Below are 22,514 nucleotides of genomic sequence, written 5' to 3'. Positions count from 1 at the left end.
AAAGGACGAGCTGGTGGCACGCCCATGCCTACGCCTACGCCCACTGGCCAGGCCAGCCACTGCTGTCGCACGCACCACTTTCGCTCCTGCCGGAAATTGCTGCATCAGCGTATAGGAATTTTTGGTTTATGCCCCAACACACACACACACACACGCTCAGTGGCTTGTGCCTACCTCAGGCTCTGGATAGCAGAGGCTGCCCCTTCCTACCGCTGACCCCGCCAAAGTGGCTGCCGCCGTCGGCTCCGCACATATTAGCCATGTTGGTTTACTTTGGTTTCGATATTTCCGCCTTCCCCATTTACCGTGTGTGTGTGTTCTTGTATGCTGTGTATGTGTGTGTGTGTGTGTGTGTGTGTGAGGCTTTCAAATATGAAATTTATTCAAGTCACTCTGGTTTAATGTTTGGAAATGGACAGCAAATAACTTTGAAAGCGTTACAATAACAACAACAACAACAACAACAACAACGACAGCCAAAAATATCAAGCAATGCATTCGCCTGAATGGAGAATTAAAGTTGAAATCGAGCAGGAGTCGGGATTTGAGTTGTCCTTTTACTAGGATGAGAATACTAATGATGACAGCTTCTTGACCAAATCGGCACCATTCTCAATTGATGGGTTTATTGCGCAAAAATTGGAGTCTGTTGTAGTTATTGGAGCTGTCAGTCAGGAAGGGCTCTACTCTGTTTCTACCTCCGCACCCAGGAGATATGGTATAAAGGAACTGCTTGCTATAGATTTGCCCTAAAAATTCGATTTAACTGAAATGATTTTTTAAAGATAATATTACGCACGCACCCACCCTGCGCCCCATCAAAGGAGCCCCAAATCGAACTCGAACCCACTTCCAATTATCCATTTTCCAATCTGTGAGCCTGCTCATGTGCTGCCCAAGCCACCCACTGGAGACATTGGCGCATAAATTGATTGGATGATGTCGCTTTTTATGTCGTTTGTCCCGCTGTATCCTGTCGACATCTTTGTTGTTGTTGTTGTCGATTGGTATACGTTTTCTTTATTCTGTGAATTTCATAAGTATATGAGATGCGTCGCATGTGTTATAAATAAATCAAGCATGCTGGGAGCAATTTTTCAGATGCTTGTCGTTCGAATCAGCTTTGGATTTCTATAGAGATTGGCATTTAATTTAAATGCCCCACAGAGGGTAGAGGCTCTCCCCCCGGGCAACAAAGCCCCGCGATCTTTTTAGTGGTCAACACTTGTAATTGTCTGCGCTTGTAGCGTGTACTGACCAAATTATTTTCCTGTCGGAACGCATGTTCAAAACAATGGACTGTCGCTTCCCACAATTGTCCAGAAGTCAAAAAAAAAAAATAATAAAAATTGTACTTTTCACATTTTAAAAGTGAGCTTTGGCCCCCTCTTGATATGCGACTAGCTAATTGAGGCACAACTACGCATAAATGTGTATATGTATGTATCTGTGTGGTTGCACGAGATGTGGCAAAAACTATGCGCCACTGAGAACCCTTAAAGTGGGTGCAAGCAGCCACGGCAGCAGCAGGCACATGCAGAATGCGGCATTCACCTTGCTGCCTGCAACAGGTATGCGCCACGATGACCACTTTAATCAAACGCAACACTCACAGAATATACCCTAAAACCACTTCAGCGTCCAACTCCTCCGCGCCCTACATTCAAGCACTCAAATCGCATTCGGCAGCATTTCGACGGTTGCCTCAACAAGTTTTCTAGTTTTGGAGCACTTCAAGTGCAGCAGAATTCGCAAATATCATTTTTAGAGATGCCAACAGCAAGTAATATTTATTTAAATATTTATGAATTATTTAGTTGAATCTTTAAGAAGATAGAAATGGTATTCGATGAAGGTATATGCATGAATTTATTCTTATCACTCGAAACAACCAACTAGCTGTACGGGTTACTATATAACATGTATAAATATATATTTCTCATCTGCAGGGGCATTTATCTCTCGGCAGTCTGTGGATAGCTCGGTTCATTCCTGCTCCCATTTATTTATTAGATGGTTCATGGTCTCCTTCTTAATTTAGTCCTGCGAAAAATTGGCAAAGGCTCGCGACTCGCTGCGGTCGCTTGGCGCCGCAAATATTCATAGTTAATGCATAAATAAAATTAGTTGTTGCAGAATTTTAAGCGTGAGTTACCTAGCTGCAGGTTGCAGGTTACAAGTTGTCTGCCGCATTTTCGCAATTTTTTTTTATGTTGGCACGGAAAAAGTCTCAAGACTGTGGATAACTGAGCAGGAGGGGTTGGCAAGCTGTGTTGCACTATGGCCTCATCCCGGCGCCGTTACGGCAATGTTGATGCTAATAATGTTGTTGGTGATTATGTTGCCCTTCCCTTTGCCGCAGGTCTCAATGTTGAGGGAAAGAATTCAGGCAAAGTGTTTGCCTGAAGCTGCTCAGGTGGAATATGAGAATCCTTGAATCGACCCCTCGAGAAATCCAGTTGTAAACTTTAGCATGACTTTAGAATACAAACCGATTGTTTCTTTCAAGTTTCTAGTACATTTCGTCCTTCAATATTCCTTGGTTATTTTAAAGATAATTGAGCTAAAAACTGATTTTCGATATTACAAAACAAGAGGTTCTAGTCGGGAGCTCCCGACTAGGGCATATCCTAAACCCTCTTCTTTCCACAGGCGATAGGTATAAGATATAAAATACTTGATATATATATACTATTCTAGAAGCTTCATGTCAAGTTTGGAGACTCTAGCTCTTATTATTAACCAAAATTGCTCAAAAACAGGATTTCGATATCGATTTTTCTCGATTTCTTGGGAACGGGGCAGTTATCGAATATCGGTAACAAACTTGATCTGCGCGGGGACTAGGAGGACCTACAGCCCAAATTTTAGTCTCTAGCTCTTATAAGTTCTGAGATCCTTGCGTTCATACATACGGACAGACGGACGGACAGACGCACGGACAGACGGACGGACAGATGGACGGACGGACAGCCACACGGACATGGCTAGATCAACTCGGCTATTGATGCTGATCAAGAATACATACACTATGTGGTCGAAAATGCTTCCTTCTGCCTGTTACATAAATTTGCACAAATACATTATATCCTTTTTACACACTTTTAATGGGTTCAGGGTATAAAAAATCAATCAATTACTTGTATTAGGTAAAAATATTTATTGAAAAAATTAATTGTTAATATTACATTCTTGAAATAAACATAAAACAATCTCAATGCAAACAAAAAAAGATTTTCGTTAAGAGCCAAAAATTTTGCAATCTTGGGTAGATATTAACTGGAGTAAAAAGAACTCGATTCTTTCTCTGAGTGAATTCTGCATGTGTTTGCCCAATAAAGTGAAGACTGACATCTGCAGTCAGCCAAAATGGACAATAATGATGCCAACTTCAGCCAATGCATGCGATTAATTGGCCCACACTCTCCGCTCATGCCCCTTGCGTTCAACATATTTTGGGCCAGCTGCCATCACACGAAAAGGCTGGAAGTGACAGGAGATGCTTTGCCAGGGCAGGCTCCGTTTAGTCAGCAGCCGCAATGTTTGTACATAAGTTCTTGCCGTTGCCAGAGGCCAGGAGCCAAAAAGGATTCAAGCTTGAGGCCATGTGTCCAATCGAGTGGAGCATATGCTGCAGTTGCACGTACGCGCGCCAAGGTAGAAGGGGAAACTGGGATAGAGCTATGCACCATTAGGCGGAGAGGTCCCGCAGCTATTGTTATATTGCATTTGCAGCAGCAGCAGCAGTAGCAGTAGGCGACGCTGAATTGGACTAACAATATTTTATAACGAATTCGTCGAGTTGGGCATGCAAAGCACGTTGTTGACAGCGTGGCGTGGCCAAGGCATACCGCAAGGTGGCACAATTGACATGCCTCATGCCGCATGCCTCATGCCACATGCCAAACTGCGACAGTTAGCTCCAGCACAGCCTACTTTGGCTATGGCAAAAGCAAACCCGTAAAAGATGTTCACGATTCGCCAGTGTGAAAATCATAATCATCAAATTAACGCGCGCCTCGCACGAAACACCAAATTCGCCAGGCTCAAATTGGTGCTTGGGAGAACGATGCGGGCCACAAATACTACGTGAGCATTTAAAGCCATGCGAATAAAACTTAAGTGCTGCCGTGTGTAGAAAGAGGTATATGCTTATATATATATATGTATGGTGTCAGAGATTGGCAGGCATCGTATTGCTACGCCAAGGCTAACCAGGTGTCAACTGATGCGAGCGGGCGGTTGGGCGGTTGGGCGGGCAGCCTATTGCGCTCCCGACCCTCGTTAAACCAATCTGCGCCAACTGAAAGGGCTGCTTAATCAGCGGCCAGGCCGTGACAGATAACTAACTGGGGCTGGGCGGGAGCAGGAATCATCATCGTTTGACTGCGTCAGCGCCATAAAGGACCAACGCAAGGGACCGGCGATGGGTGCGCCACCACTTCACACATTCGTCACTTGGCTAGTTCTCCAGCACGCGCTCCTGCTCCCGTTCCAGCTCCAGTTTCAGTTTCAGCCAGAAGCGTTTGAGGCCATCAAATTTCAGTCATAACAATAACACTGATAGTCCCGCTCGTAAAATAAAACCCTTTTTGCCCACTGCCGCAATGTCAGGGCACTGCGGCCGGGATTTGTGTGCGGATGTCCTCATGTGTGTCGTCTCTGCGTGTATGTTTGTGTGTGTGCCGTTCCATTTCCAGCTTCAAAAACAATCAAGAAAGCGCGCGCGACAGGAAAAGCAACACACGCTGCGCACACAGCACACACACACTCGAAGAAAGAATCAAGTACTTTCTACCAAAAATCCAGCTAATGTCAATATTTCTTCAGCTGAGCACAAGAATTTTTATTTTAAGAATTTCTTTCTTTATCCTGATATTCCTTAAAATAGCACTCAACTCTTGTACTCAATCTTAGTTGCAATTTACTTATATATACTTCTACTGAATTCAAGCCGTTTTTATTGATTTCAATTCTAGTTGAATTAGAATACCATTTTTCTCCAAGTGCACAAATTTGACAATGGCACTTGGGGTTGAGGGGTGCCCTGCACCGCTCCCAATCTTGGCCATCCGATTGCAGGGACTCGGGCGCGGTCAAAAGGCGACACGAAAAGCATTTAAATCCTTTTCGCACTTTGCTTGTCGCTGTCTCCGCTTGTTGCGTGTTTTTCCATCGACTATTTCCGGCCGCAATACGTGTGACACGTATGACATATGAAGTGTCTATGTGTGCGTGCGTGTGCAAGTCTGTCTGCGAGTATGTTGTATGTGTTGGATGGGTGAACTGCTTGTCATGCTTCAATTTCAGTTTGATGACGCTTTCGCAATACAATGTGCGCCCAAGGATGAGCCGTGCCTAATACACCCATCGGCCAAAATGGAAGCCCATTTCCTCTCAGGCCGTAAAATAGGAATTTACTTTATTAAAATTTTTCGCTTCAAAAATATGGGACAACAACAATGGCAATGAGCACAAAACAACAAGCTAGGCAAATTTGTTGAAAATCCACGCACACATACCCGCAATCCCACACGCACACACACACACACACACACACACCCGCAACCCCACACCCACACCAACACGCACAAGCACACACATGCCGCTCAAGTTCGCCAATGATGCGCCCCATCATGAACGAGGTAAAAATTTACTCAACTATGAACTCTCGCCACAGCCCAACCAATGCGAGTGTGTGTGTGTGATGTCTGTGAAATAGGCTCGAATTTGCGTAGACCGTGCCCCTCGAGGGGCAAAGGTTATAGCCGCGCCTGCTGCTGCTGCTGCTGCTGCTGCTGCTGCTGGCAAGGGTTCCCAGCCAAGGGCCAAGGCTCGCCTGCGCTTGACAGTTTCATTCAGATAAAGCGAGGTTGGGGGCAAGGCATCTGAAAATTTATATAAATTGACAGTAATGCTGGCTGCTGCCGCTCTGCCCAGAACAATAACAACAGCAACAACAACAACAGCGACAACAACAACTTCTATGCTAAATTGCGCGACAACATTGACAACAAGAACAACAGGAGCGGAGCCGGAGCCGGAGCAACTTTTCGTATCGCATTCTTCGGCTCGAAAACGCAAATTATGTACGAAAGAGCAAAATAATGAAATCGTAAAGAGTTGGCAGGCACAACCGATCCAAGGCACAACCCCTGACAAGACCCCTGACAAGACCCCCGACAAGTCCCGCATGGTAGGGATTGTGTTTAAAATTCATTTCAGACATCGTGTGTATGCAAATAGTGGCCATATTAATCATTGCCTCGGCATTTTTCGGCAAGTTTTAGTGATTTTTTCTTCTTTGTTTTCATACTATAAAGTGTAAAAGAGTATATTGGCTAGGACTTACCCGACTGTTGCCCGCTCGCACTGGGCTAAGGGTATCTGCAAGTCGAGCACACCCGACTAGCGCACTCTTAAAAGGTTTTTGTTTTGTTTTAAGTTTGGAATTTCATCTGCCACTCGCGACTAGCTCGTTCGTTGTGGTATTTAAAACTGCATTTCGGCGCTAATAAATAAACAGCTCCTCCACTTTTTGGCCATATGCGCGCATATTCCGCATTCCGCATACCACAGACCGTAGACCCTCCCACCTTCAGATCCGTTTGAAATTTATGAAAGCCTCGTTCCACGGATAAAGTGCACTGAGCTCTGAGCACGGACACGGGTACGGACATGGGCACTGGCCCTAAAACAACTGTAGCTGCCTGATGGCCGCGTTAAATGCTTTTGTTGATTCTGGCCTCGGCTCTGGTCGCGCCTCTTCCTATTTTTTTTTTACTTTTTTTTTACACAATTTAATAGTTTTGGCGGCGGTGGCACTGGCAAGAAATAAACTGCTGGCGACTGCGACTGCGAATGCAGTCCGCAATAAGTCTTGGCAAACAGTCGCCGTGGCGGATGCCGGACACGCCCACAATTGGCTTTTGTGAGCTGGATTGCAATGGGCTGCGGGCAGCGGGCAGCAGCAGCGAGGGGAAATGTGTTTGTTTTTCATTAAAAAACTTTTCATTTTGAGCGGTCAAAGTTCGGCTCCGACTCCAGCCCCAGCTTCACCCCCAAATGCAGCTCTGCGGCAGCTTAGCGGCGGGTAAAGGCTGCGGCTGCTGCTGCTCCTGCTGCTGCGGCGGCTCCTGCTCTGACAGCGGCATGTCCTGTTTTATTGCGGGCAGGATTTGCTATTTAGGAAAGTCTCTGTGCGCGGCTCCATTGTCTCTTTGTGACTCCGGGCGGCGCTCATTGTTTTTTGCCGGCTGGCTAAATACACATTTCATAATTCAGCTGTAATGGAAAGTCACGTATCCAATGGAAATGAAAGTCAACGCCCCCGTTCCCATGAGACGCCATGGCCTGGCCAAGAATAACAAATGGCCTGACAATTAATCTTGCATTTTTCCAACGATCCTTTTCCAATTTTCTTTTTGTTTATTCTTTTCTTGCAGTTCTATGGGCGCTACTCTTGCCCCTGCCCAGCCACGCCCAGCAGCAAAAGTTTCGCACAACGCCGCACGATCTGCAAGTGCTGGAGGGCGCCGAGGCGATGATGCGCTGCGAGGTGGCCAACGTGGCCGGCGCCGTGCAGTGGACCAAGGATGGCTTCGCCCTGGGCTTCTCAGCGGTCATACCCGGCTTTCCGCGCTACTCCGTGCTGGGTGATCGCAAACAGGGTGTCTACAATCTGCGCATCTCCAATGCCTCCATCAACGATGATGCCGAGTATCAGTGCCAGGTGGGGCCAGCGCGCCTCAACTCGGCCATTCGGGCGAATGCCAAGCTGACTGTCATATGTAAGTAAGCCCCAGACTACATATTTTATTTCTACGTACTTTAAATGTCTTCGAAACTAAACGAAATTGTCTGTAGTTCAATTTACGGCTATCAAATTTGTTTCACTATTTTTATTTAATGGTCGACAAAAACGAGTGTCTTCCTAATTAATCATTAATTAAAATACACAATTTTCCAATAGCATCACCGAACGATGAAGGTATTTTATTTGCCCGTCCACCCAGCTATGCCCCTTTTCACAGTTAATTGTGTCAGTGACTACAGCTAAGAAGAAGGGTGTAAGTAGAGAAAATAGTGCTCTTAAGTAAAAATTAAAAATAATCGTAATTTACTTTATAATTAAATAGGAAAAAACGAAAGAAAGAAGTTGTTAATGAAGTATAGAAATGTATACTAGATATATAGAGTATTAATTAGATAGGATAAAGAGATAGTAATGGGAAATCAGCGACCCGGTGCGAGAAAATTTATAGCCTGTCCGGGCAAGCTATGCCACTGCTCATTCTGGGAATGGTCAGTGAGTGCCCGAAGAAAGCCTGAAAGCAACGATTTTACTAGGGGTAGAAAAAGTTCGGTGGAGAAAACATGATACAAACTATTGTAATTGAAATCAGATCAGCTAAAATTGTTTCAGTTCAAGACAGTTCAAGTTGGATGGAAAAATATGATCTGTTTCTGGCTTAAATTAGTTTCATTTTTGAGCATACAAAGGCTTCAATTCATGGCAAAATATAATTAAATGGGAGTTTAAGATACAGTTCAAGCTGCTTGGCGTGCACGACATTCATTTGTGGTCGATTCCTAACTAGAGCTCTCAGTTTCCTCTTAACTTCAGTCCAGGCTCTGGTTGCAGGCAGCATCAATTAATTCCGGTAATAAATACAATTCGTAGAACCTCCTACCCCTTAGTTTCTCGCTCATTGCACCTATAGCATTTGCACTTGCATATTTAAATGCTGGAGATTCCGCATGCGGGTGCCCAAATTGGGGGCATGGCATGGCGGGGCGGCTGTTGGTTGTCGCTGCCAACATTTATTGTCAGCAATTTGCAAAGCAACAGCAACTGGAACAACAACAACAGCAACAACAACAACTTTGTGCGAGCTGAGCTGAATTTAGCGCAGTTTATTGCTCCAAGGAGTCACAGTCTGAGCTGACACTGTCAGGACCAAGTTAGGGGAGTGGGAGTGGGAGTGGTGGACGGGAACAGAGAAGAGGGAAGAGGGAAGAGGGAGGGAAGCAAGCATTTTCAAATTGAAGCGAAATGAATTTATTTTTGTTTTTAGTGTTGGGTGTATATGGGTATCAGTGTATGCATGTGTGTGTGGGCAAGTAAGAGTGTATTTGTGTGTGTGTGTGTGTTGGTCTCGTTGCATTGTTATTCCTGCTGTCGTGTAATCACTTTGAATGTGTGGGTACTCCTGTTGCTGCTCCCGCTTGCTGTTGTTGTAATCACTCAAGAAATTGCGCTACATTTGATGACAGCGATTTTCATTTCCTTTGCTTCGTTTGGCTGCCTTCTATTCTTGTAGAGATTCCGCAGCGAGTACCCCACTTCAGCCCACTTCTATGATGGTCCATGGCAACGACAACGGCAACGACAACGACGATGACGACGACGTCGACTGCGATGCTGCTGTCTTGCCCAAGGCTCACACATGCACACACACACACACACACACGCACACCAATATACACACCCGCGCACACCATCTCGCACACATATATGCGCATGCCTAATGACGTTTGTTTAGTTAATTACGCGCCATGAGCTGTGACAATGATGATGTGTGCCGAGGAGCCTTGCAAAAACTCAAAGAAGAAAAAAATCTCTCGCCAGTTCCTATGTACACTCAGAGAAAAAAGGACGTTCTATATTGCAAACATGGCCGACATACATAACGAGTTCTGCTCAATATTTCAGTTGTATTTGTTTTTATGTTCTTTTATTAGCGATTAATTATCCTCGATTTAAAAGTTAATTGGATTAAGCAGAAAAAAATAATTTGTATGCATAAGATAAGTCCAACACTTTCTAAAAAAGAAGAACAAGATTTATAAGTAAGGAATACTTAAATTAAAAAAGTTTATAAACTAACAGCTTCATTTTTAACTTACGATTAATTCTGGTTTTTTCTCTGAGTGTATATGTATGGGTTGTGTATATGTATGGGTTGGATTCGTATAAGCTCGTTAGTTATTGCTGTTGTTGTTGTTGTTGTTTTTGTTTTGCTGTTGTTGTTGTTGCGGCAAAAGGTCGTCCGGCGGCGCCTCTGCCTTCTTCTTCTTCTTGTTCTTCTTGTTGTGTCCCAACACAGCAGCCCATGAAGAAATGTTTGTCATAATTGTCGGTACTTGTGCGTCCCTCTCGCTTACACCCGCTAGGTGCCATTCTCTCTTTTGTTCTGTAATGGCATCTACTATGTTTCACTGACGGACTAAAATATGTGTGGCTATGACTGTATGTGTGTGTGTGTATGTGTGTTTACATACATAGGTATGTCCCTTAGGCATCCATGAAAACACGTGCGACATTATTGCAGCAATTAGCCCGGCAAAATGTAGACAAATGCGTAATAATTCAATTAAGTTCAAGTAACATTTATTTGATTTATTTATTAAGCTAATTTACCATCCCCCCCCCCTATACCTGTTATTGATTGATGCCTGCTTTCGCATTGTTTGCCAGTCAAGTTTCGTTGGCTATAGGATGACTCCTCTGTAATTTCTCTATTGATCTCATATTACATCAAGCACACAAAACGGGGTATATTGGTTCGATTTTGAAGTTAGACAAATCCAACTAGAATTGCATGAGTTAAAAGCATATTGATTATAGATTGCAAAAATTTATATATCTTTCCCTATTCCCAGAGGCAATTCCCGACCTGTTGTCGGCGGTTATTACACTGAATAGAACATTGCGGAATCGATTGCAACCCTCTTAAATGCTTTTTCGTGTTCGTCTCTGTTTGTGTCTCATTGTCTTTCTCTAATTTAAATAGCATATGCAACGCAGAAACCTAATGAACGAACCTTTGTCATTCGCAAATTAAATTTGAAACACTCCAACGAGGCAGATGCAAAGTTCTTTTTGAACTAATTTCAACGTACGCTGGCCGCTTAGCTAAAAGTTTCATGGACCCAACTGCACGCACACACACACACACACACACGCACACACACACGCACATACTCACACACACGTGAGGGCGCAATTAGATTATAAGTTGGCATAGTAAAGAACTTTTGCACACAAAAGTCCACGTGCAAATTTATGGAAATTTAGAAAATGTTCGCATGCCATTAATTTTTAAAAACGCAGCCAAAAACACATATGCCGCAAGGCGACCGACCGACCGACCGACCGGGTCCAAAAGTTTTTGCTGCCAACGCATAGGGACCCACGACCAGAGTCTGAACCTCAACCTGAACCTGAGCCTGAGCCCGGGCCTGGGCCTGGGCCTGGGCGTGGGCAATGGCGATTCAGCTGCTTCGGGCCAGGCACAATGGAATTCCAGGCATGCACGGCCAAAAAGCAGAGCTGCCTTTATAAATTTTGAATACAAAGCAGCATTGCAAAAATTGAAAGAAAAAAAGGAGAAACATTTTTTTCTGTTATGCAATGCAGTCTAGATGGGAAAATGCGAATGGAAGTTGTAGGGGGTGGGGACGGAAGTTTGGCGAACGGTTGGAGCAACCCCCAAGCCGCAGACTCAGACTCAGACTCAGTCTCAGTCCTGGCCTGGCTGAGGCTGGCAGCCAATAAATGTGCTTTAATGATTTTTAAATGGTCAAGAATTTTTCCAATTTCCGCTCATTTGACTCGAGTAATCGCATCGTAATTGTAGTGCAAATGATCAAAGTTCGAATCCCCAGCTAAGGCCACCCAGTGAGAGGCTCTGAAATATGGCCAAACATTTGTTTTGCGACCTTAAAGTCACCATTCGAGCCCATTCCCTCAGGGAGCGCATGTCAGAGATGTGAACAATTTGGAGTGTGCCTGGGACGACAGCGACTCGGACCCGGACTCGGACGCGGACTCGAACCCAAGGCTCAGCACTCACTCACTCAGAGGCTGTCTCCAGACCCCAGCAAAACAGTTGACGTCAAATGGAAAAATTGCCAATTCTTGCTTTTCTTACCCACCAAAAAATAAGAAGTAGAGAAAAGAGTCGAGAAATATTTCAGCGCATAAAACTTTTATGAGGCGTACTATTAGTGGGTTAGCGGGCTGAGCTCCAGCCTGAATTCATGGCAAATTGCACATTGTACACCCTTTTGCCCGGGCTGCTGCTGCTGCTGCTGCTGCAGCCCAACAATGGCTGCATAAATTATTTGCAACCTCCTCAGCATCCCCTACCCCTGCCCCTAGCCCTACCCTGCTGGGCTAGTGCATAAAATTTAATCAACGAATCGCTGCGACTCTCGTATGTTTAGGGTTCAATGGAGTAGGGTCGAGCGCACAATGGAGCTGCTCCTGCACCTGCAGCATGGTACCTTCTAAGCTCGTTCATAATCGCATGTAACGCCAATTGTGACGACAACAACTGAGCACAAAACGACGACAATCTTCTCATTTCTTCTGCCATTCGGGCCCGTCGGCTACACTGATCGATTGTCGTGAATGCGCCTCGCACATGTCAATAATCAAATACAATTTGCATACCAATCAACAATGCACACATCCTTCTCGACCCCCTCATATGTGTGTGCTCGCAGGTCCTTCTCAATCCCCATATATGTAGGTGCTTGCAGGTCGAAGTCGCCCCAGGATTTACTTGTTACAAATCGCACTTGCATTGCCTCGACTTTGTGCAAAACAGAATCATAAAATGTATATGCATTGCTCGCTTTCTACGCTCATGTAGGGTATTATAATTATGACCCCAACTATGGTTTTTCTGAAATTCCGGGAAATAACACGGATACATTCGGACGCCTTTTGAAGATCCAAAAAAGTTTTCTAAAAAAAGTTATCCCTTTTTTGCAATACTTCTGGTAAACTTTTCAAAATTCGCGTCTTAATCATCATTTAAGTTGTTTTTTATTGTTATTTACTGTAAAAAATTTAGCTTCTTAGCTCTTTGGGTTTGGGTTATGCGCTGATCATTATTCAATTAGTCAATCGATCAGACAGACATTCCCAATATTTTTGTATATTTAGAAGAGTATTTACGCTTCTAGATTTCTCAGTTGCTCTCTCCTGTTAGATATGCAACACGCGCGGCGTCGTGACGCTGCGTTGCTGCTGCAATATGCCAAATATTATGAATTTCCAATGCAAAGCGCCTCCCTTGCCGCGGATATGCCGCACAGCCGTAATGCTCCTTGGGGCGTCCTTGCGACACCAATTTGCACACAAACGCCTTCACTTAAGGCTGACTTTGCCACGTAGATAGGTTTAAGAATATGTCTTTTTAAAGACCCAATCGAAAATATCCTTTAACAGATGCGAGATAAGCAAGTTGCATAAGAAGGAAGCTGAAGTAAATGCGAAGGCGGCTTTAAATAGTTTGAATGTAAAGCTAACTATGAGATATTTTTTAGTATATCTATGAAATCAAAGGGAACTTGTGTGTAGAAGCGTTGCCTGCTTTCGGGAGTAAGCGCTGAAATTATGTATACTCAATGTGCAGCCAAATTGGAGGCTGGAGAAGCTGGAATATTTAATGCCGCAGGCACACACACACACACATGTCAGGGTCGCACCTTTTGTGTACTGCTGTGTTTCTGTTGTGTGTCGCGGGATTTTGTGTTTTGTATATTTGATTTGTGCATAATAATTTAATGCGCCCCGAGCCAGGCAAATAAAATTCACAAACAACGCGCCAGCTTCGAGGCATCAGGGCTTGGCTAAGGCTATCAATGGGGAGCTCGGACGGTGTTGATTTCATTTGGAGTAGCAGCAAAAGCAATTACCTCGACAGGACGGCTTACGCGGTGGCAGCGTCTGCGCTCCCCTGGCAATATGCTTGGGCAGCCTCGCTTTGCCACGGCTTTGAGCATTCATTTTGCATGCAACAACTTCTACAGCAGGCAACATATGTTGCATGTCAAATACACACCCTACGCCCCCAGCCCCCAGCTGCCATCCGCATTTCACTTTAACTTCTCTACATGTGTTGCAGCAGCTTCGAGCGCATTTTCCTCAGACCGTCTGCGGCTGCCACACAAGACGCAATGGCTGCCTACTCCTTCAGGTGGCATTAAAATAATGCACACGTGCACTTAACTTTATCCACGACTGTTTGTTTGTGTGTGTGTGTTTGCAACTCTGCTGCAATGCTCCCATTGTTAGGCTACCGCCCGTCCCGCCCTGTCCCGTCCTGCCCTGCCCCGTTGGCCGTGTGCTGCACAAATATTGAGACTCATACTTGAGCACATTAACGGGAGCTGGTGGCAGACGTCAGCCTGCAGGCCATCCACTACTTTGGCGGCCATTCAACCTGCGACTGCAACCGCCGCACACACACACACACACAACAGCACAACAATGTCGTCTACAATGGCTGCCACGCCTACGCCCATGCCCGCACACCCAAGCAGCTGGCCAACGTGCTGCATTGTCGCATAATGAGCGAGCGTTGTTTTGCTCTGCCATTGTTTTATTCCGCCTACGGCCACGCCCACTTCCATGACGGTTGCATTATTTGCTACAGTTGTTGGATTCGAGCATTTGAAGTAACAATCGTCTAATCACTTATCCTTGCTCTCTCTCTCTCTCGCTCTTTCTCTTTCTATAGCGCCACCCTCATCGATCGAGATCAAAGGCTACAGCCACAACTCCAAGGTGGAGGTGCGCGAGAACCAGGACCTCACGCTCAAGTGCATCGTGGCCAACTCGAAGCCGGAAGCGCAAATCGTTTGGTATAGAGGAAACGTCGAATATAAGCCAGGTTGGTATACAAACATACGTATTATAACAGCTAGCAAGGATTACTCGGCGTTGCCCGGGCAAAGTATCAGTTTTTCAACCATTTGCCGCAATTGGAATCTTCACTTACATCAGATCAGTCGCTCAATCAGTCAGCCCGAAGTTGCAAATTCATATATGCCTATAGATACTTCTATATATTCGCACATAATGCACTAATGTAATAGAAGGCTGGCGCAATCAACATCAAGCTCACACACACACTCACGCACACATAGACGCAGCTCGTGACAAGTGTCACAACACTAAGCCATCAAATTTAATGTCCACTTACACAACAACATCCAGCCTCCAACGCATGTGTCTTCTAATGGCACCCCCCCCCCCCTTTACACCCCCTTCCCCACTTTGCCGTTCCTGTATCGACCCGATGAGCGCTTTTAGGCAGCCCCCGCAACGGCTACCGCGACGGGCTGATCCACTCTGGCCAAAAAAAAAACAAAGAGAGAAAAGTGTAAATGGGTTTTGGCGGGGGTGGGGTACAAGGAAGGAGGGGAAGGGGTAGCCCTTTGGCTGTCAACCAGTTGGCCGGGGCACATATGAGACCCGCCCGTTGACTTTCTGCTTGATGACGGTGCTTAAATAATAATTTTATACCCTAACAAAACGGTCTCTCTTAGCTGCCGATGCTGACGTTTTTCCCTTATCTGTTGGCCTCTGTTTGTGCCTTGTCATTGTGGCCCGCTGCCCGGCAGTCGGCCAAATTGGAAAACGGGACCGTGGACGTTGCGGAAAATATGGAAAAATGCAAATGTATAAAGGCATCGGGATGGCCAGGCTAACCAGGACATGGCCATGGGCATGGGCATCATACGGCGCTTAGTCGCTTAGTCGCCTTCACGACACTTAATTTTCATAATGATTATGATATGCGGCATACATATAGGTGTTGTCGAGCAGTGGGTGTGTGTGTGGTTGTGTGTGTGGGTGTGGTTGTGTGTGTGGGTGGCTAGTGGGTGTGCGGGCTGTCGTCTCCGGCTGTCATTTGGCGGCTAACGAAATCATTTTAACACAACTGGCGCGTTAAAAATGCTTAAAATGTGAAACGCACAGCGACGATGATGATGGAAATTTTTGGGCAAACATAAAATAAAACAACATACACACACACAAAAAGAAAAGCGAGGAAAAACAAAATAAGAAAATTTCGCAAAACGGCGTAAAATGTAGGAAAATCCGCAAGGAAATGCGGCCAGCACAGGGGGCAGGAAGCGCTGGACGTAGCTGCATGATGAATTATGTTTACGACACAATATGTTGCGGCTGGACTGGCTGGGCCCCCCAAAAACAAGACTTTACGACAATGGACAGCAGCAGCGGGTCTGCAGCCTGTAGCATCATTTGCAAGCTGTCAGTGAAGCTGACTCGACTCTGACTCTGGCTCTGGCTCAGTGGCTCAGGGTCGTCCCTATATGTGTGTGGTGGTCGCGTAAATGACGGTTAATGCCAGTTCAAGGCACAGGCCGAGCAGCCTGCTCATTATCCCGCTGCCATGTTAAATACGTTCAAGAGGGCAGGCTGAAAAGTATTCGATCTAGATGAGAAAAGATACAATTTTGTTGTTGTTGTTTCAACATAATCACCTGCCATCTATCCAAAAGAGTAAAATAGTCTATATCTAAATATACTATTCGAAAGCCGATATACCAATTGATCAATGTGTACAGCCTTTTGGTGCCGATTACTTTTCAGCCCAACCTCGCGTATATGCTCAACACGTGAATAGTTGAGGCAGCTTCATTTTAACCCAAATAGTATGCTACAACCGGCCTACAGAAAGCCAGAAAAAAGAGAGAGAGGGCGGAAGAAAGAGAGAGAGAGAGGGGAGAGGGAGCGACTCACTGCAGATACTTCAGATACAACGAGCCATTGACAATTTATGACTAAAAATTATGTCACAAAATGTGCGCGTAGCAAATATTACACAAAATATGCGCCTACAAATGAATTCCATGGGTCGTGGGTCAGGGCAAGAGGGGCAAGAGAATTACGGTGCGGGGTGCGAGAAAACTTCATAAAATATGCGTTAAACTTTATGACAACGACTTAGACGCGGTGCGGTGCGGGACGGGACAGGGCAGAGGAGCTGCACGTACGCGAAAATGGCGTGCAAATTTTGCAATACCCAGTCAGAGGGAAAACGCCCTTCACACAACCATCCCCCCCCCCACACACCCACACACACACATATGCACACACAGATACACCCGCCATTTTAATTTTCTTTGTGTAAAGCTCGACCGAGTGCTGCTGTTGATGTTTTGTTGTTGTTATTATGATAAATCGCAGACATTTAACGCAGCGCACAAGAATTTATAACACACGCACACACACAGCACACAACACACAGACACGCACACACACCCAAGCTCAGCTGCATTTTTGGAAGTTCGCTTGTTGCGTCATTATTTATGGCAATGCGAGTCCCAGCCCGACCCCCCTAGCCCGACCCCACATTAGCAGCAACTGCAGACGACAGGCAAATAAACTATAGAAGTCATGTATCTATTCATGCAAAACTGTTTTTATGCTCTGACTGACGAACTGTCTGATTGACTGACTGACTATCAGCATGCAAAGCGTTAAGAGGAAGCTTAACTTTGATGTGTAATTTAAGACCACGACAGGTCTTTGATGCAAGGGTGTAAAATTTGTAAATGTACTTAATCGTCATCCGAGTCGCTTCAAGCTCATTTTCATAAAATGCAGAAAAATTGTAGATTGGCCGGGCAATGCCTGGCAATACCTGTTATAGACTATAGTTACATTAATTATAATTGCTGTCGATTTTTGCTCTCAACTCCACAGATAAACGCGACGATAAGGTGGAGGAATCGACACCGAAACGCTATACGACAACCTCCAGCCTGAAGCTGAAGCCCGGCGCGAACGATGACTATACGGAATACACCTGCCAAGCGAAGCACAAGGCGCTCTCGCCGGATATGCCCATGCGTGCCACCGTGCAACTGTCCGTGTTGTGTGAGTAGCGTTATAGATTCCGATGCCCATTCCAATTGCAATTGCAATTGCAATTGCGAGGCCTGTGGCCAACGGGCCAGCGGGCCAACTGGGATGCCTTTTGTATGGCATGTCAAATATATGCGAACTGCGAAATGCCAAATGCCGACCTCATTAGCCAGCTCAAATGGCCAAGTTTGCAATACAATTGAAATGCTAGCCGCGCGTTTATGCCAAGTGCCAAGTGCCCACCTCACCCAAAGGCAGGCTCGGGCCGCAACGAGGTGCCAGCCAATGCTGACCCGCAAAACATAGATGGCTACCGATGGCCACAGCCGGTCGCTCTGATGGCCTCCGCGGCCGCTAATTGCGCAATTGGCGCGCGTATTAATTAGTTTTTAAATTCTAATGCGATGCCCAGCTGCTGCATGCATCATGCGGCAAGGGGCACGGGTCAACGGGGACATTGTATGATGTGTATGATGGCAACGTGAAGCGGCACGGGAGGTCACAACAATTCCGTGCCCGGTGCGTCGCATTTGCGTATTTCCGTTATTGATTACCGGCGCTGGCTGTCCAGGTAACCAACGCACCTGGCCATGCCCCCAGCACACATTACGTGCGCCATATTCAAATTAATTATGTTTGTTATTTATGCATAGGCTGCTGCCTATGAAGCCAAAGCTGGCGCTGGCGCTGGCGCTGGCGTTGACGCTGACCGCCAGGCTGAAGCTGGCCACGAGGCTATTATTGGCGCCGCCATTCATTTAGCCATTTCGTGCTCTTTGGCCAAAAGCCCGCCCGTTGACCTAATAGATTTCAATTGTCAAAGCAGCCAAGCAACCGAACACACGCTTTGTATTATTAGTAGTAGACATCCCCGTCTCCCATGAAGTCAATGTATTTCTCATCTATATCAACAGCCAAGATGACTTAGTCAAGTCTGTTGTCTGTTGCTATGCAAACCAGTCTCTTAATTAAATCTTGGCCAGCTATTTTGTTGAATGCAGTTCATATAAATAAGAAAAATCAGTCGAGCATTGAGCACAGGTAAAAGGACCTCTTTAAGATGTCTTAATTAAAAACGGAAAGCCAGCCATGCGCAAAATCTTATCAATATCGGACTACTATATCATATATAACTTTGGAACAATCGGTCGACAGGGGTATTTAGTCTACGTATGCATTTTCTTTTTCGGTTTGCCCAATTTGATGCATGGCAGCTGATATATGAAATACAGACATGTGATGGATATGTTTTTATCGATAACAGGCGCGCACACACAGATATATATCCGACGTGCGTGTCTGTGTGTGTACTAGATATAAATATTTATATATCTTAATTGCGGCTACACTTACGCGTATCTCTGGGACATGCACATTGCCGTGCAGTTGGGCCATACTCGTATACACGCGTGCTCAATTATGCGCTATTATTGCACCCCGGGCCCCGCAACCTGTGGCCCGTTACCAGTTACCCGTTACCCATAACCCGTAACCCGTAACCCGTAGCCCAAACCCTTCGTCCTGTCATTTGCAAGAACTGGCCGTGGTGTAATCGGATTCAGTTGGCCACATGCTGGGCTATATATGTATGTATGTATAGTCATGGGCAAGCGCCGAGGCAACCGATACTCGCACAATATTTTAAGTGATATTAATTTAATTTTGTGCCGGCTCTGCATGTGTCTGTGTGTGTGTGGGTGTGTGTGTATTTGTGTGGCATACATTACAGCACACCTCGTTCCCGCTTTAAAGTGCACACACATTACGTATACGCACCTATAGCAGCTAGACAAGGGGAAACAATCAAATTTTCTTTTTTTATAAATTTGAACTGCGCACCAATTTTGAAGCGTTTAAAGGCCGCTTTTAACAAGTCGCATTGTTTATTGTCTGCGGCATTTAAAATGTTATTAAACCGCCCACAAACATGGAAAATTACAGACAACATTTCGTTGCACTTTAAACAAATGCAATGCAGTTGCACACGTTTTAACAGGGCCCCGCCCTAAGTGCAAATTTTACAAACAAATAAAAAAAAATAAAAAAAAATAATAATAATAAATAAACAATAAAAAGGGAAAAAGGGAAATCGGAAAATAATGCGTTTGACCACATAAACGATTTGCATGCAAACACTTCAATTAAAAATCGCGCACAAATTCTGCTGCATATGCCCGCCTGTCCATGTCGGCTCGGCCTGGTGGCATGCCGCATGGCCAACTGTTCAACTGTCCAACTGTCCAACTGGCCACATTTGTTTTAGTGTAAATTGAATTTATTTGTGGCAGCCAGTACAATTAAATATGCACGCGAAAAAACACAGACACGGGTTTTTGCTACTGCTATTTCCATTATCCATTATCCAACTATATATATGGGCTGATAAACACGTCGCACGGTTTTACTATTGTGTTTGCTCTTTTTTCTATGCAACCACAGATCCACCCGGACCACCCTATATCGAGGGCTATTCGCCCAGCGAAACACTGCGACGCGGCCAGACTGTGGAGCTGATTTGTCGCAGTCGCGGCGGCAATCCGCCCGCGCAGCTCATCTGGTATAAAAACAACTCGCAGATACGTATGGCCTACAGGTAAGTGGCTACTAAGTGGGCAGCTGGTTGCAGCTCACCATTGCCCTTAATCGATCTAACTGCTTGCAGAACCTCGGGCCGGCTGTCGGAAAACATTTACACATTTACCGCCGAGGCGGGCGACAACAAGGCGCGTTTCCGATGCGAGGCGAGCAATGTGATGTCCCAGACACCGCTCAAGGCGGAAGTGGATTTGACTGTTCTATGTAAGTGCAACCACCCAACCGCCCAGCCACCCAACCATTCTCGAGCTGCAGCCTCATCATCATCAAAGTGACACTTGAATCTCTCGCCTACCGATTCTCTCCTGTCCAGAGCCAGACCCGAGCTCGTTATGCAGACGGTGGCAATTGCCTACTACTACTGCGACGCCTGTGACTCCTTTGCTTGTTTGCCTAATTGTATTTCGTTAATTTTCATATTTACACACACTCGCACACACACACTTATGCTAACACTCAGATTCCGTTGCTGGTTTGTGTCAACAGTCGTCCTTTGCATACTCGCTGCATTCCACAGAGCCTGCCACTTGGCACGCGACACAAAGCGAAAACAGGCCTGGCAACATTCTCTCTCTCTCTCTCTCCGTCTCTCTCGCTCTCTCCCGCTCTCTGTCTCTACATCGCTCTGGCTGCTTGCTTTCTTTTGCAATTAAGCTTAAGCTTGCACTTTGCACCCGCACCCCACTTAGCTTTGTCAAATCAAGCAATGCAAATTCTTTTCAAGTGCCAAATAGCACCATTCCCTCGCTCACTTCTTCCCTCTCATCGCCCCCTCAGCTACGCCTCTTTACAACAACAATTGCAATCAGGCCGAGGCGCAGCAGCCTAAAAAGTAGGCGACGTCTGTCCAAAACGTCGTTAGTCTACGCCATTTGCATGCAGTGGCTCCAGCTTCTAGTCTTTGTCGCCCCCTTCCCCACCACACACCCTTGTGTCTAACATGCAAATGGGCTTTGACTTGAGGGCATACGCCGCGTATGCGTGATATTTAAATTTGAAGCGGCGAGCCACTCGCCCAGCTGAATTGTCGCTGTTTAGCGCTGGCCTTACCTGGCAGCATGGTTGCATAGTATGAAAGATTTTAGGCGAACCTGATGGCACCTGATGCAGCAGCCTCCAGCAACTACTCGGACGTGGCCAGGACTTGTCCAGTTGCTGGCGATTGCCAATAAAATTGGCTCTTGTTTAGCCTCAAAAAGCTTTCCTTGTTTACCTTGTTTAGCTCCCAAAATATGCCACATTGAGTGGCCATTCGCACACACACACACACACACACGCGCCCGCACACACATACATGCGCATCTACATTGACTTCAGCTGCGCTCGCTCTCGCCAAGCAGCACGCATTATTTATGTATAAAGAAATGTGGCACAAAAATGAAGACGTAGCAGGAATACACATTGAGCCCTGCCCCACACGCCTCCCCACACCCGAGGGTGTGCGTGTGTGTGTGTGTGTCAGTGTGTGTGTGCGGAATGAAGATGTATGGCGAAATATGCGAGAAGTTAAGAATTCATAATGTTTATTTATATGCGAAACATATCGAACCGAAGTTTCGTATTCCCCGGTTGCAGACCCAATCGGTCCACTACGGCGTATGCGTAATATATGCACAGCTGCTGCTGCTGCTACGGCTACGGCTACTGCTACGGCTATTGCTACTGCTACTGTTACTGTTACTCCTACTGCTACTGATGGCTGCCTGCACTTATCCATCAAGGCAAATAGCTGACAGAAGGCAGCTGCAGCTTCTGCTCGTTCCTGGAATTAGGTAATAGCTCGGCACAGCACAGTCGCCTGTCACTCAGTCACTCAGTCATCATTTGCATGCAGTCAGCCAGTCTCTAGCCAGCTCTGGCCCACACGCGGCAAAGAGCGAACGATACGCAGTATGTGAAGCCGTGCGGCATGCCACAAGCAAGGCAGCGTCTCACATTGACGCAGGCTTATTAAATATTAATGCTGTGCGAAATTACTGATGCTCCGACTCTGCTCCGTTTTAACTAAAATTCCCCTTCTACTTCCATCTGCTCCAATACAACCTACAGTCGCACCTTCGCAAGTGACAGTGACGGGTCCGACGGAGGCACGCGTCGGCGACGTTGTGCCCCTGGCGTGCGCTACAGCGCCATCGAACCCGCCCGCCGAGATCAAGTGGATGGTTGGCGGCCGGCAGATACGCAATGCCACATCCAAGACTGCCGTTAGTGCCGAGGGTGA

At 46.0% G+C, this 22,514-nt stretch overlaps 1 protein-coding gene across 5 annotated transcripts in view; it reads left to right on the top strand.

The window, feature by feature from the left end:
- sns (sticks and stones) overlaps positions 1-22,514 on the top strand; it is a 60,012-nt gene that overhangs the window by 9,140 nt on the left and 28,358 nt on the right. For all 5 annotated transcript variants that reach the window (XM_064679922.1, XM_064679925.1, XM_064679921.1 and 2 more), the window contains exons 2-7: positions 7,446-7,790; positions 14,538-14,690; positions 17,537-17,710; positions 20,138-20,291; positions 20,361-20,497; positions 22,343-22,510. In XM_064679922.1, the coding sequence (XP_064535992.1) occupies positions 7,446-7,790; positions 14,538-14,690; positions 17,537-17,710; positions 20,138-20,291; positions 20,361-20,497; positions 22,343-22,510 (1,131 nt within the window). The remainder of the gene's footprint in view (positions 1-7,445; positions 7,791-14,537; positions 14,691-17,536; positions 17,711-20,137; positions 20,292-20,360; positions 20,498-22,342; positions 22,511-22,514) is intronic.

Source organism: Drosophila montana, unplaced genomic scaffold (genome assembly GCF_035044405.1).
Source record: "Drosophila montana isolate Dmon_TW-CO22-7 unplaced genomic scaffold, ASM3504440v1 contig_2081_1, whole genome shotgun sequence".
Classification (NCBI taxonomy): domain Eukaryota; kingdom Metazoa; phylum Arthropoda; class Insecta; order Diptera; family Drosophilidae; genus Drosophila; species Drosophila montana.
The sequence above is the reverse complement of the archived record's forward strand: the minus strand, read 5'-3'. Positions and strand labels throughout refer to the sequence as shown.